Source organism: Microplitis demolitor, chromosome 6, assembly GCF_026212275.2.
Source record: "Microplitis demolitor isolate Queensland-Clemson2020A chromosome 6, iyMicDemo2.1a, whole genome shotgun sequence".
Taxonomy (NCBI): domain Eukaryota; kingdom Metazoa; phylum Arthropoda; class Insecta; order Hymenoptera; family Braconidae; genus Microplitis; species Microplitis demolitor.
In genome coordinates this window covers 8,819,436-8,835,136 of record NC_068550.1, presented here as the reverse complement: position 1 = coordinate 8,835,136, position 15,701 = coordinate 8,819,436, and the positions used below count along the sequence as shown (strand labels likewise).

The following is a 15,701-nucleotide window of genomic DNA, read 5'->3' as shown; positions in this document are numbered from 1 at the left end:
CGTCCTACGTCACGAGTCTACCCCCGATATAAAAAAACAAGCTAACGGGGTTAGGGGTAGTAAGTAGTACGCTCAACGTTTGGCGTCTGCGTCCTAAATACTCATTACCTCGCAGGCGCGTTACGTCACAGTTGACGTATCAAGATGGCGTATCTTCAGGCGTCTGTATTTCCGAACAGTGCTCGAGACCGAGCTTTCCGCGTAAGCTCGTAACTCTTAATAAAAATAAAATTCTAGTACTATCACATCAATTAAGTTATAATTAAATTAAATATTAATAATAATAATAACAATAGTTTTAAAAAAGTATAAACTTTGAAATATTAATAAAAGTTTAAACGAAATGTACTCGCGTGTTAATATTTTAACACTAGGTGAATTTTTAACAATAGTAAGAAACGAATCCTGACAACTGGCTTTCATTGCCGGCTTGTTAACACATCGATATGTTAATAAGGACAAAAATAAATCAGGCCCTAATAATTGGACCTCATCAGAAATTTATAAATAATAATAATAATTATTTAATATCAAGTTCCGATTCACTTACGAGTAAATTAAATAGTGGAGGTAAAAATAAGTGTATAATGCTCGGTGATAAAAATAAATTAAATTGTTGGAGATTAATGGACATAACAACAATAATAATAATAATTAAAAATTTAAAAGTATTTTATTTTTTAGAAAAGGTGAACGTGTTAAGCCGCGACATCGGTGCAACGCTGTCTTATTCTTACATAGAGAACACGCGAGGATGGGCTTGCAACCGCGCGGCCCGTTTGTTGTACAACTACCCCTGCTGCGCGTGACCACAACCGAGTTTCTGTACCTCGCAACCTCCTGGTTCTTCACGTCGATGCAACCGCAAGTGTGTGCGCGAGTTACACGCGCTTGACCAACAACTATTTATTATTTTATTATTTTTATATTTTATTTAAAACGACATTTTATTATTTATTTATTTATTTATTTTTTTTTTTATATAAATATATTATTTTTTATCAACAAGGACTTTTTTAACCGGTTTCGAGGTTAACGCTCGAGCTCCGCTGGCCATAACCTCAAGATTTTTACCGGTCGGAAGTTTTTTTTTATTGCGATCAATTTTAAGAGATCGATTTTATGTCAAGATAAAAATTGCTGCAAGTGAGTTTTATTTCTTCATTTTTTTGTGTTGATTGTAAATAGTTTTTTTTTTTTTTTTTAGAAAAGGATTCGAAAACGATAAAAAACTTTTTTAAGGATTTACAATGTCACTACTTAGTGTTACTGGTAAGTTTTACTCTTGTAATTTTTTTTTTCAAATTTACCAACTAGATAAAATATTTTATCGCGTGACCTAGGGGTCATTCCCTCTAGATACTCGTTTCCTTATCAGATTTTGTTAATCCGGGGGTGAATTTTATCTAAGCCAGATTTATTTCATCTTTGATGTAGGATTTGCTACTAAATTCTTTTAAATCTATTGATCCTGAAATATTTCTCATTTTAATAAATATAGAGGAGATATTTAGTTTTTATTTACCGCTGTCGGTTTTTGAGATTAGTGAGACGTGAGAGTTTATGTAATTTAGTGAGCTTGAATGGTGACACGAGTCAGTTTTTTTTAGACACAGATACCTGGTCCTAAATTTACCTTGCTCCGGTTATTTTCCACACGGTTCAGTGACATCAATCGGGGATCGATTTTAGGTATACAATATAAAAAAAACTTAAAAATATAAAAATCAATAGTGATATTGTTCGCTGGGGAGATATAAATTGCTGGGAATAATAATCGAGTAAATTTAACGGTATCATGAACTCAAATGTCCGGTCTTTGGCTCTGATGTTCAACATGCGTTGCTTCTGTGATAATTCAATTCAACCACAGTATGTTATGGGTTCATAACCCAATTCACTTTATAGATATATTATTATTATTATTATTATTATTATTATTATTATTATTACTATATTGTGTAGTTTGTTGTTCGATAACAATTCAGATGCAAGCTTATAATTTATCGTTAAATATTGATTTAATTTACTCAAAGTTCATTATTATGCCAACGATAATATATTGCACAGTCTTTACTTGTAATACATTGCACAGTCTGTTTACTTGTAATATATATATTTTATTTTTTTTGAGTTTGAAATTCACTTTCTGAGATCAAACTTGATTTTTTTAGTTCTGGCTTTTACTTTTGGATAAAGCATTATTTAGAGATAATTTAGTTTTTATTTTAACCCTTACACGTTCATAACTATTCCAAGACAGTAGAAATGTTTTTGTTTATTTATGTCTACCTACTTTGATCTAATTCAACATAAAAGTAATACATAAGATAGAAATTGTGTATATTTCAGTGTTTTTGGAATGGGGACACATATATCCCTATATGCCTTCAGGTATTTATTTTTTAATGGATCACAATAAAATTCTTGTCGCTTTTATTTAAAAATACACAGAAACTATGGTACAAAATACAATTTATTAAATTATATACTTATTTATAATACTAAATATTATGAAATTCTACAAAACTATTACGATTTGAAGTATAACATAAATGAACATTACATGGAGAGCGCTGTATATTTTCTATTACTAACTTTTACCATTAGATGTGAATGTGTTCCGCGAAAACTTGAAAAAGTACTATAAAATTCAACATTATAAATCTTAAAAAGATTTTACTTAGCCAGTATATTATCGTAAATCGGAAAAATTATGCGGGGACAAATGTGTAACTTATGCGTGAAAGGGTTAAACTTTAATTTTGAAGTTGAATTTTAACTAAAATTTTAATATTTTGTTTGAATTTCAATTGCTTTCAAAATTAATCGTTGAGCTTAGATGTTTATTTGCACGAGAAAATTTTATTTTTTCAATTAAATTTTATTTTTTTTTAGTTTGCTGTTGTGAAATTACTATTCGAAATTTCAATTTTGGATTTAGAAGTGTGGCTAATGATTTTTAATTTAATAATTTATAACTTAAAGTTTTTATTTTTCACTGATCAGCAATTCCAAAATTTATTAACTGTAATTTAAATTTTTATATAAAATTTGAATTTTAAACTTTAAAAATGGCGAAACATTTAAAAATTAAATTTTGATTTTTTAACTTCAAACATAAATAAAAGCTTTCATATTATATACAATAGTAACATTTAAAATAAACTCCGAAAATTTTTTCTATTATTTTCTTTGCCAAAAAAAAAAAAAATTAGTAAAAAATAGTTAATATTTCCCTGAACAGCAGCAAAATTATTTTTCCATCTCAAAGCTCTAGAAGAAACAAACTAAAGGTTCGTCTCTTCTTTCTCCTCTTGTTATTTTTTCTTTCTTTTTTTATCTCAGAAGAGCGCGTGTGAGATTCAAGTGCCTACGATAAGGGTCGTACGTCTCGAAAGTGTCTCACCTCATTTCTCTTAACACTTTTCTCAATGAACAAAACCTCCTCGTCCATTATCACCAAGAAACAATAAACCAACAAAAAAAAAAAAATAAAAATAAAATCTTGTAAAATCCAAATCAGCCCTTCACACTATTAAAACAATAAAAAAATCACTCATTATTTGTCCGCAAAATTTTATCACAATAATATCGTGGTAAAAAAATAATGATAAAAGTAAAAAAAGAAAAAGAAAAGTAAATTATGGAAAGTGTAGTATAATGAGGCCACCGCGTGTTGAGTCTGTCATCGACGAGAAAGAGCTTTTCGTGTCTCTGCATACGTCAGAGACACAGGAATAATAAGAGACACGAGAACGAGAATGAGAATGAGAAGTAGTAAAGGCGTTGGCGCATTTGAAAAGGACACATTCTCTCGTTGTTGACGACAGCCAAGTAGAAAACGAGCTGCTGATGCTTTTTACTTACTCACTCACTCATTTTCTCTTCCACATTCCACCTCCAGTTTACTCATTTTTTTTTCTTTTTTTTATGTATTTTTATTATCATCATTATACTTCTTATAATTTTTTTTTGCACATGGCAAAAGCTCGTTTCATTGTTTTTAACAAATATATTTTTGTTATCAACTTTTATTTGTCTTTAGGGATATAATTTTATTTAGGGAAAATGAGTCCCCTAAGAAAAAAAATATAAGTAGTGTGAGTAATATATATTGTGTGCTCAAATAAGTAGTCGAGATTAATATAACTCAGACAAAAAAATTTAAAATGGAAAAAATGAGGTCTTATAAAAATTAAAAATTTTTTTTATCTAATTTTACATTATTTTGATCGTCAGCAACTTGATAACAATATGACCCAGCTGTGGATAAAAAATTTTAATATGGGGAAAAATGAGCAATGAAAATAATTAATCAAAGTTACAAAATTTACTTTCTTTTTGTTCTATCAACTAAAAGTTAATTTTTTATAGTTATAAATACTCAAATATTTATATTAAAATATTGATAACTTTTAAAGATATTGAAGGAATCTAAGTAAATAATAAAATAAAATAACGTGTCAATAATTGGGTCTGTTATCATAAAAATCCTTTCTACTGAATAATATTTAAAATAAAAAATAGTTTAACCAGTATTTGACTAACTTATCTAACAAAAATTTTAATTAAATTATTTAAATATAAATTTTTACTGAAATTAGATTTAAAAATTTTTTTAAGAGTTGTAAAGTTAAAAAATACATTTGAGGCTCCATTTTACCTCGTGTGATTTTAATTTAATAAAATTACTTGAATAAAAATTTGTACTCCAGATTTTAGATTTCAAAATTTTTTTTCTAAAGAAATTTTGGATGGCTCTTTTAACCCCACGTTTCCCATATACCCCCATTTTATAATCAAAAAAATATTTTGAAGTCCCATTTTACTCCATGTAATTTAATTTATGAAAATTTTATAGGATTCATCTTGTCCCATTTTCATATAAAAATTTTAATTTAAAATATAATTTATTTGTTATATTTATTTCATTACTTTATACAGTAATTTAGTATAAATACCTACGTATATACTTTTTTTTTTATTATCTTGTTGATTCAACTCAACTGGCTCCCTTCGTTCTCATGTGTCATGAAGATACCGTAAGATTTTTATCACTGAAAGAGAGAGAGAGAGAGAGAGAGAGAGAGAGAGCGAGTGAGAAGTAAAAGTTTCAACAGGTATCCAATATCTACCCCTTGGTAAAAGACTTGATAAAATTTAACCATAAACTCCTCGTCATGTTAAATATAAACGTCTGTAACAAAAGTTTTTTAAGGTATATCCCTTTTTTTTATTGTAGGCAGAGTATTAAATATATTTCACAAATAAATAAATGGCTACTAAATATTTAAATAAGTTTATGTGGGAAATAATTCACAAACTGGCTGCCAAAATAATTTGTAGGGAAATATATGAATAAGTTACGTCACGTAGATCAAGTAAAAATTTTTTTTTAAATTTACGTAATGTTTAGTCTGTGGGTGTTATTTTTTTTTTTTTTTTGTTTGAATAAAATATTCGGTCACGTTTTTCCGCAATCTGTTGATCGGAATTACCAACACGAAATTTTTATCGTTATCTTGGATATTTTATATTATGGATTATAAACTTTTTCAATACGACAAACTTTGTTGACGGAACTGAAAAATCTAAGGAAAAACGTGATACTCTTTTTGTTTCATATATTTTTATTTTAGTTCTAATATGAATTTTTTTATTTTTTCAGTTAAAAAAGCCGCATTCGTTGGGGTCCAAGGTAAGAAAAATTTTATTTTATATTTTTTAATTAAAAATTTTGTATTATTTTAAAAAAAATATAACATCAATAATGTTTACTTTAACGTTAATTTTTAATCCTCATTTTTCATTTAAAAAATGAATTTTTATTTTTTATTGTAATTTTTTTAAAATTCAAAATTGCTTTTGATCAAATTAATGATCGATATTTACTATCCGCGAAGATATAAAACATTTTTAATTTTAAATAATGACAAAATTTCAGTAAGAACATTTTTTTAAAAAATATTCTCAGGCTTTTTACTAAAAAAAATATAAAAAATTCAAACATTAATACATGAAGTTGACAAAAAAACGATAAAAAATTTTCTTGAAGAACAGGCCTATAGAAGAAAACAGTTTTTTGATAATTTTTTTTTTTTTAAACCGTCGTCTCCTTTTTCCAAAAGTATGAAAAAAAATATGTGCCACAGTAGTGTAAGCATGTTTTACAAAAAGTTCCGTCATTGTACCAGGGCATTGAAGTTATAAAAAAATCATTACTCTGTAAAAATAATTTTATTTTTACAATTGGCATGAAATAAATTTATTTTTTTTTTTTATTTGTTGAATTTTCATGCCAAGGCACAGGCCAAATGGCAAGGTGAAATCATACAGACGATCTTACAGCAGTAGAAAAAATTTTAAGTGATCAAAGAACAATAATATTATTCATTTAAATCAGTCATTCAGACAAAAATACAATTAACAATGAGAGATGTAAAGTTCAACGATACACCGTTACAAATTTTGCTAATTTAAAGTTATATTTAGTAGATAATCATACAACTTGTTCTTATTGAATAATTTCGTAGGAAAAATTAATTAAATTTTTATAAGTATTATTGCAAGCAGTTTGGATCTCTAATTTTCAATTTGACAACAAATTTGACCAATAGCAACTTGAAGTAAAAAAAAGAAAAAAAAATTAGCTTTTACTTGAATTGAAATTCTAAATAATATTTCTAAAAATAATTAATCAAAAATAAAAACATTTTTATAGCTCAACAATTCAACACTTATGTGACATTAAAATTACAAAATGTCAAGTCTACAACGGTTACCGTAAAAGGGGCCAATCCATGCTGGGAGCAAGATTTTCTTTTGTAAGTACTTAATATTTATAATAAAAAATCTCTTGTTTATTATTCTTTCATACTCGAATGACTGAAACATAAAAAATAAAAATAAAAAAAAAAAAAAAAAAAAGAGACAAAAGAGGTTCCACGGAAGTATGTCTGGACATGAGTCGTGCCAAGAGTCTGTGAAAGAAGTTGGATCCGTAACGTAAATGTATATCATTGCATACTTGAGGATGAGAAATGAGGTGAAATGGACTTATTCCTGGGCGGAATATCTAGGGCTATATTTCCAGCGTTATAGAGTATGACGAAGCGTGCGCGAAGTGAATGGGAACTGGGTTAAAGGTCACTGGAGGTTATTTTGCGAGCTCAAAGGGCGTCGTCCGACAATTTTCTCCATGCCGTGATAGTTAATACAATTGTAATTTATATATATATATATATATGTAGACCACATGTAGACATATATGTAATTAATCAAACAATTAGTGTGTTACCCTTGTTGTCTAGGTAACCCCTTCAAACAAATATATTCCCCGATTATGTGGAGAATAATAAGACAAAAAATACGGGAAATGATGATAGTAAACACATAAAATTTTATTATGCTAGATCAAACTGTAGAGCCCAGTTTTTTTCTATAATTTGCAGTAGCTTATAAAAATTAGTACTTAATATATTCAATTTTATAATGATTGATTTTATTTTTACACTATAGGTTAAAACATTTTTTAGTAAGGGCATTCTTAAACACTGTCCTCTCATTTTTTTGAAATATTCAATGGTTTTCAACTGTCATGACCGTGTTAAAATTTTGTTAAGTAATTAAGCAAAGGGCGTGTTCAGAAATACACTCTGGAGATTGACAAATACTTATCCAGATGGTTAGTACTCGGAAAGTCACGTAGTTTACTTCAAGCCAGAGGAACGAAAGAGTACCTGATACCATATTTACCTTCTCCGCAGAGTTTATGAACGCTTTATGGTAATATCGAATTGTTCCTCTGGTTTTACCAGGGGATATTTGTGAACGCAGGAATTGCACATTTCTCTTCCAGAGTGTATTTCTGATCATGCCCAAAGATTGAAGTATTAATTGGAAAAATTACAACGTAGTTACAATCTCGCCGAGAAATAAGTCTAAAGAAAAACATAAACTTGCAGTTGTCATCAATTAAAAGTTAAACGAAATTTAGTAAATAAATTTAGCCTAATAAATTTGGCATTTTGCATTATGATAATAACATGAAAATTTTACCGAAATTTCTTCAACAAATTTTATTTAACTCCTAATTGATAAAAACTGTAAGTATACCAGGGTCAAAAATAAAACTTGATTCAGGCTCGCTTCGCTTTATTTTCTTTTGAAGTTATCGATTTGCCGACGATTTTTCGATAAGATCTCGACTTTTTCAACTTGAATTAAAGTTTTTTCAACTTTTTTCATCTTAGTTTCAACTTATTTCAACTTATTTATATTTTTTGGTCTTAGTTTGAACTTATTCGTCTTTACTTCGAGCACGATAGTCATTTACATTACTTTTGACTTGCTAAACCAAGTCGAAAAAAAGTTATTTATTCGCCTTTCTTTCGCCTTAGTATATAAAAATTATTTCACCTTAGTTTTGACTTTTTTGCCTTATACTTTAAGTCGAATAAGTCTACATCAAGTCAGTTTCGACTTGATTTAGATTTTTTCGCCTTACATTTTAAGTCGAATAAGTCTAAACCAAGTCTATTTCGACTTGATCTTGACTTTTTCGTCTTAAAATTTAAGTCGAATAAGTCTAAACCAAGTCAATTTCGGCTTGATTTAAACTTTTTTGTCTTAAATCGTGACTAAGTAAGCCAGTTAAGTCTAAACCAAGGCGAAAACTCGACTTGGTAAACCAAGTCTAAATCAAGTTTTATTTTTGACCCGGGTAATATTTTTCAAAATTCAACCGTTTACTTTTTTTTAATTAATTAATAAAATTTTTAATACAGTTATGACAGTTCAAGGTTGTTGAATATTTATAAAAAGTGGGAGTTATTGTCTGAGAATGCCCTTAAACTCATTATATTTTTTAAAATAATTAACATAATTTTATTAATAAGCTATACTTTTTGAGAAAAAATCTGAAAACCGCCTGACCCTGCGGGCTAGCCCCAGAACTTCCAATTGTTTCCGAGCTCAGGGAGCTCACATAAATTCACATAATTACTTGTGAATTTTTGAGCTCTGCGAGCCTAAAAATTTGTTAAACCGGTAAAACATACCTTCACTGAAAAATTATAATTTTTGTCCGACGATATCTTTGGAACAAATGAACAGATTTGAACGTTCTTGGTGGCTATCGAAATGGCTCAACAAGACTTAAAACTGATTTGTAAGTTACTAGCGTACATGTTTCGCGCGCAAGCGCGCGCGTGTCGTTTTTCATATATTTATTTTAATGTATATTATCGTGTCATTTGTATATATGTTTTTGCTTTCGACTAATTACATTACGAATAGTTTGGCTTCACATATATTTCATCTAAATTTTATTATTGGATACACAAAAAACCAAAAACAAAAAATCAGTCTATCGGTTGACCCTGTGGGCCAGCCCCAAAACTTCCCGCTGTTTTCGAGCTCCTTGAGCTCGAAAACATTGTTATAAATACATTTTCGAGCTCTTCGAGCTCGAAAATACTTTTGTCTACCTTTAGTTTCGAAAAAAAAACGTTTTTAGCATTTCTTTCTTCCACAATATCTCTCAAACACATCAACCGATTGAGATAGTTAAGGTGGCACTCGACGCGTTTTATTAGGTTCTAAAGCTTATTAGATTCTAGAGCTTATTAGATTTTGAAATTGATCAGATGAGTCACTTCAAAGATAATCGAAAAAAACCATTTCTTACCATTTCTTTCTCCCGCCATAACTCTCGAACGAATTATCCGATTCTGATATTTGAGGTGGCAATCGACGCGTTTTAATAGATTCTAAAGCTGATCAGATTGTGGAATTGTTTGGTTGAGTTGTTTCAAAAATGTTCGCAAAAAACTGTTTTTTACCATTTCTTTCTCTCGCGATAACTCTCGAACGAATTATCCGATTTTGATGTTTGAGGTGGCAATCGAAGCGTTTTATTGAGTTTTAGAGCTGATTAGATTTTGAAGTCCATCGTATAACTCGTTTCTGAGAAATCCATAAAAAACTAAAAAAAAACTTTTTTTTTTCGTAATTGGCCAATATCTTCGAGTCTACTTGATTAAATGATCTGAAAGTTTCAGAAAAGTTGATGGCCAAAAAGCTCTTTCGATTGCTGACTTAACCATCCAAATTGGTTTATTAGTTAAAAAGATATAAAGAGTTTACACACACACACACACAAAACGTCGACATCTGATGAAAACTCGATTTTCGAAAATCGGACCGAAACCAATAACTTCCCTTTTTTTGAAAATTTGCAATTTTCTTAGCGGAAAGTTAAAAAAGGGGGATCTTTGAAATAATGGTTAAATGCAGATATACTTCTTATCGGCGAAGTTGAATTTTTTTTTCTTTTTCTCAAACCTGGGAGCGATTATCAGCCCTCGGAGTTTCTGGGTGAGTCCTCTATTCACATAGTTGTTCGACTTCAAGTGAAATTACGCACTGTTTACATGTTTTTTAATGGGATATACTTTATCTTATTTAAAAATTATATTATAAATAGTATTAGTTGATATTTTTTCTAATATTTCGTTGAGCAAATTAATAATCGCGATGTTAATTTGTATAATTTGCTGCAAAGCTATAATTATTACAGAGTGCTCGATAATTTAATTATGCTGTCACTGTAATTTTTGTATATATTCTTGTGTAATAAATCCATTCGAACAAACGAATTATTAATATGGAGTAATTAAAAAATTAACATGTGTAGCAAATATTAATAAAACTACACTTTTTGATTTCCCGCTATGAAAATTAAAAATTTTTACAAAAAAAGGCAAGTTTTCGGTTTCGGTCCGATTATCGAAAATCGAGTTTTCATCAGATCTCTACATTTTGAGGTCCTAAAAATCTTTTCTGACGATTTCCGGATGAAAGCGCGCATGTGTGTAAACTAATTTTTGTTGTACGATATCTTTGGAACGAATCAACAGATTTGAACGTGCTTGGCGGCAATCGAAAGGGCTCATTAGAGCTGATGAGATTTTGGAAGCGATCATTCGAGTAATTTTCACGTAATTCGAATAGTAAAAGTTTTTTGGGGTTTTTTGTGGCATAACTCGAGATTCACGCAACCGATTTGTTTCAAAATTTAATCAAATCTAAGTCTTAAGAAACTCTATCGATTACCGTAAAGAATGTGCAAACTGGGTTAATTCAATCCAAAAATATAGCCGGACAAAAATTACCTTTATTAAGTGAAATGTACTTTCTTTAATTTACAAATAATTACGTTTTCGAGTTCAGGAGCTCGTAAAACAGCGGTAAGTTTTGGGGTTGGCTAATTTTTCAGATATTTTGTTATCAAATTAGTAATGATATTTATTTTTACTCAAATAAATATTTTTAGCTACTGCAAAGTTTATTGTTTAAATTTCAAAAAAATTAAATTATAAATCACAAACAAAATTCAAATTAGCTCTCATAAATTGCTACTTGTCATATTTTTTTTCCAGTCTTGTTATTTTCTCCATAATAAATTACAGAATTAATTAAAATTTCATTAAAAATTATACTTATAAAACTTGTATACCAGCATTACAATTATTACATTTGTATATCATCCAAGAAGATTTTATGAAATACGCTCAAGTATATTTTCTTTAATACATATTTTTTGGGTTGTATATTTTTATAGAAATATCTATTTGTTCAAGTTTTGTTGCTAATTTTTCTTTAATTTTATTTTTTTTTAATTTTACAGTGAAACGAATGACGTTAATACTGGGTTATTGGTGGAAGTTTGGAGCAAAGGGATGCTGTGGGACCGAGCACTTGGTTATCACTACATACCACTGCCTGAAGTCTCATATGCAAATGAGGTAAATACCGTTAAATGCATAATTAAATCTCAAATAGTTAGCAACATTCTTTAAAGGATCCTCAGGCTCCGTTATGTAGAAATTCATTTTTACACTCGATAATTCATTTTCTAATCAACAATATCTACATATATACATTCATACATATATCTAAGCTCTCATTAAATTTCGCGACTTTGAATTTTATAATTACAATCTTCAAATTCATAACCCGAGTGGTCGATAATATTAATAATTCTGCTCTTGCTTAACTGAAGTTTTAGTCTTTTGGCTATAATTTCGATAATTTATTTCTCAATTTTAAACTGTTAGTTTTTGAAATATTGAAATTTTAAGTCGGTGTTAATTTAGCTACAAGTTTTTCCTAAAAAAGTATATGAAATAGAAGTAATTATATTTATGACATAAAAAAATTATTGTTAAATTTTTTTAGTTAGCAAAAGTCTTAACCTATCTTAGTTTCCGGTGTACTGGAAGTCACTGGTTTTATCAGGTGCGATAAATAACAAACTGTCGCAAAAGCTCATAAAATCTAAACCAATTACCCGACCATGAAGTAGTGTAAAAAATATATACCGGTAATTAATGTTGTTTTCAACTCACATAAATAATAAATTACCCAACTTCAGTACACTACATATATATACATTTATATTTATAAAGAAGGGCGGGCAAGATAGATCTAGATGGCCTCAACGGGCTATCTTAAAAATTTCGTCAAAAGTTCATTTTTTTCTAAAATTTGGTTTTAAAGGATATTTAAAACACTTATCGTCATTTTTGTAGAAATTTGAAGGTCCCAAATTTTTTTTATGAATTTTCTAGTGGACTCAATAGGGTTTTCTGCGTGTGAGGGTATTACTGCGGATTTTTTTGTTTTGATTATAAATAAACATTAAATGAGCTTTTTAATTTTAAAAAATTACTGCTAAGTGATTGAAACCTTAAAGAAAGTAACTGCACAGTATAGTTTTCATGTACAACAATTATTCAATTTGTTATTAATAAATTAAAATTGAATGGTTATAGTGGTAGAAAGTTAAGTTTTTTTTGTGAGTTCGTGTGCGAAAAAAAGTGGTACTAAAAGGTTTTTTTTTAAATAAATAACTCAATTTGTATATTTATTGCATCCAGAAGTAAGATAACCCTATCTTTAATATCAAAAGTTCAATAAAAATTGAATCATGATCAATTAATATTATTTATTTACGAACGCAGTCTTCGAACCGCCTATAGTTGAATGCATTTGCACCCATTACTGCGGTAGTAAAATGCTTTTATTCTAACCTATAAAAATAGTGGATCAAAATTTTTTCTCTTCGATCAAGTTAATCTTTTTGTCAGTATATAAATTGTATCTATGATGTTAAGCATCACAATTCTTGTCAATATTAGGAATGTAACGTGTGTTGTGTTAATATGTCATATATGTTTTTATAAATGATGATTCTAAGTTCTTTTAGTAATTTATATTATTAAGATATATTATAAATTTATATTATTAAGAGAATGAGGAAAATTTTGTTCCAGCCATATCTGATAGAATAAGTTAATGTTATTTGATATCGTTCAGAAAGGTCTTGACTTGGATTAGTGCTTTTTCATAGTTTAAACTATTTTTTATTGCCGAGTATCGATATAAATCAATTTATCTATATCATTCAAAATACATTCAAATTACTTGGAAAAAAATAGACGATCTTATTTATTTTTTTCGAATAAATTAATATTTTAATTATTCTATCACTAAATATCCCTGATTAAAAATATTCATTGAAAAGGATTGAAAAAGATGAGAATTGAATACTTTTGAGTACTTTCTATACCTCCAGATTTTCAGCTGGGCCTAAAATTAATACTTTTCAATTCTATTGAATCCAAAAATAACATAAGAATTTCTAAACTTCCGAGGAATTGAAAAAGATTCAAAAGAATTGATATTTTTAATCTTTCTGAATACTTTTCAATACCAAAATAATTTCACATTTCGGGTCACGTGTGGGATTGAAAAAGATTCAAGTGAATTGACATTTTTCAATCTTTCTGAATCCTTTTCAATACCTAAATAGTTCGATATTTTGGATCGAGTGTAGGATTGAAAAGAATTCAAATGAATTTAAATTTTTTAATCTTTTTCAATCTTTCTCGATACCAAAATAGTTCCATATTGGAAGGTATTGAAATGATGAAAGATTAAATTCCTTTCAATACTTTTGAATTCCATTTTAAGAATTACAAAGTATTCAAATGATCAAAATTTCAATTCTATTCAATACTTTCCAAAACCTCCGTATGGATTGAAAAGAAATAAAATCATTTTCAATTCTTTACAATGAGTATTTTTAATCAGGGATTACTGAATATATATAACTATTGTACATATAATTAAGAAAAAATAAGAAAAATTTAATCCATGCCATGTTTTCTATGATATAAATTTTAAAAAATTTTACTGTGTGTAGATTTTTTTTCTAGAATCGATTTTAATGAACAGTTAAATTCAAGTCATATTTCATAAATTGGGTAGTAATATTCGGGTAGTCACGTAATGACTAGGTTGCTCGTAAATTTTATTAATCAAGTTATTTTATTAAACTAATAATTATCTTTTGAACTTGTTTTCTTTTATTTCTTATCTGATCCCGAAGGTTTTCATAATTGAGTTAGCCGCAGTAATATAGGCACTAAGTAGTTGGGTCATTCGCAGTAATATATGCATATGACTTTTTTCTTAAACACTTATTATTAAAAGAAAATATGAATTTATCGCATTGTTGATTTTTTTTTCAAGTTAATAATCAGTAAAATTTTGGCAAAAGAAAAAAACAATTTATCGTTCTCGTAATAAATTTTATAAAATACTTCTTTACGTTAAGTCACCTATTATAAGTATTTATTCTTGTTCAGAAAATTTTATTCAAAACCAAATAAAATATTTTTAGACAAAACTAAAAATCGTAATCCGCGATTTTTACACAAAGAAGCATATAATTCTATCTTCTGTGATTTGTTTATCATATATAAATTACTTTTAGTCAAAAAAATCTATTATTTTGGTTTTAGAGCTGGTCAAAAACGGTTAGAACCCGTGTTCAGAACGGTTATTCTTAAGAAATTGACATTTAAATGCAAATAGCTTATTCGCATTACTGAATTTTGAAAACTTAGCAGCAAATAATTTATTGAGAATGAAATAGTCTACAAAAAAAGACCTATGACATTATGTGATAAAACTGATATTTTCGTCAGGAACGTTAAATAATACTGAAATTTACCATGAGTTTAAATTTGACGTTAAATAACTTTTGAAAGAATAAATTCATCGGAAAATTTTAAGAGACCTTTATTGTAGAGTTTTTAATTTCCAACAAGAATCTGCATTTACTTTTTTGGTACAATAATTAGCTGATGAGTTATAAAATTCCAAATTAAAAAAAAAAAAATTCCTCGTTTTATTTAAATGGGAAATAGAAAATTACAGTCAGGAAGTACTTAATATTAATATTAAAAGCTCAAATTTTAACAAGCCCTTTGTTTTATCCTACTGAGACTTTTGAAATAGTCTTTGAAAAAAAAAAAAATATTTAATTTTTTTTGAATCGGTATAATATATATATATTTACAAAAAGCGCGAGTATGCCCAAAAGGGCGAGGAATCGGCCTCCGGTCGACGGAGGTGGACTTAGTTCCCGTTACATTAATTATAATATTTAAAAGATGAAATTCTTTATTACTTTTGTCTCTTAGAAAAATTTTTTCCTTTAATTAATGTAATTACTGGTGGCTTATTATCTTCATAAAATAAGTTAACAATTAGATTAGAAAAAAAGGGTGAAGAAGTGATATGGTGATTATTAGGTCAAAGGTCAAATACAGTTAGTTAGGTGTATA

The 15,701-nt window shown here is 28.1% G+C and overlaps 1 protein-coding gene across 1 annotated transcript in view; it reads left to right on the top strand.

The window, feature by feature from the left end:
• The first annotated feature begins 1,033 nt into the window (after positions 1–1,033).
• LOC128667986 (uncharacterized) overlaps positions 1,034–15,701 on the top strand; it is a 40,173-nt gene continuing 25,505 nt past the window's right edge. The window contains exons 1-5 of the mRNA XM_053740035.1: positions 1,034–1,146; positions 1,208–1,272; positions 5,672–5,701; positions 6,725–6,827; positions 11,693–11,810. Coding sequence (XP_053596010.1) covers positions 1,251–1,272; positions 5,672–5,701; positions 6,725–6,827; positions 11,693–11,810 — 273 coding nt within the window. The 5' untranslated portion in view covers positions 1,034–1,146; positions 1,208–1,250. The remainder of the gene's footprint in view (positions 1,147–1,207; positions 1,273–5,671; positions 5,702–6,724; positions 6,828–11,692; positions 11,811–15,701) is intronic.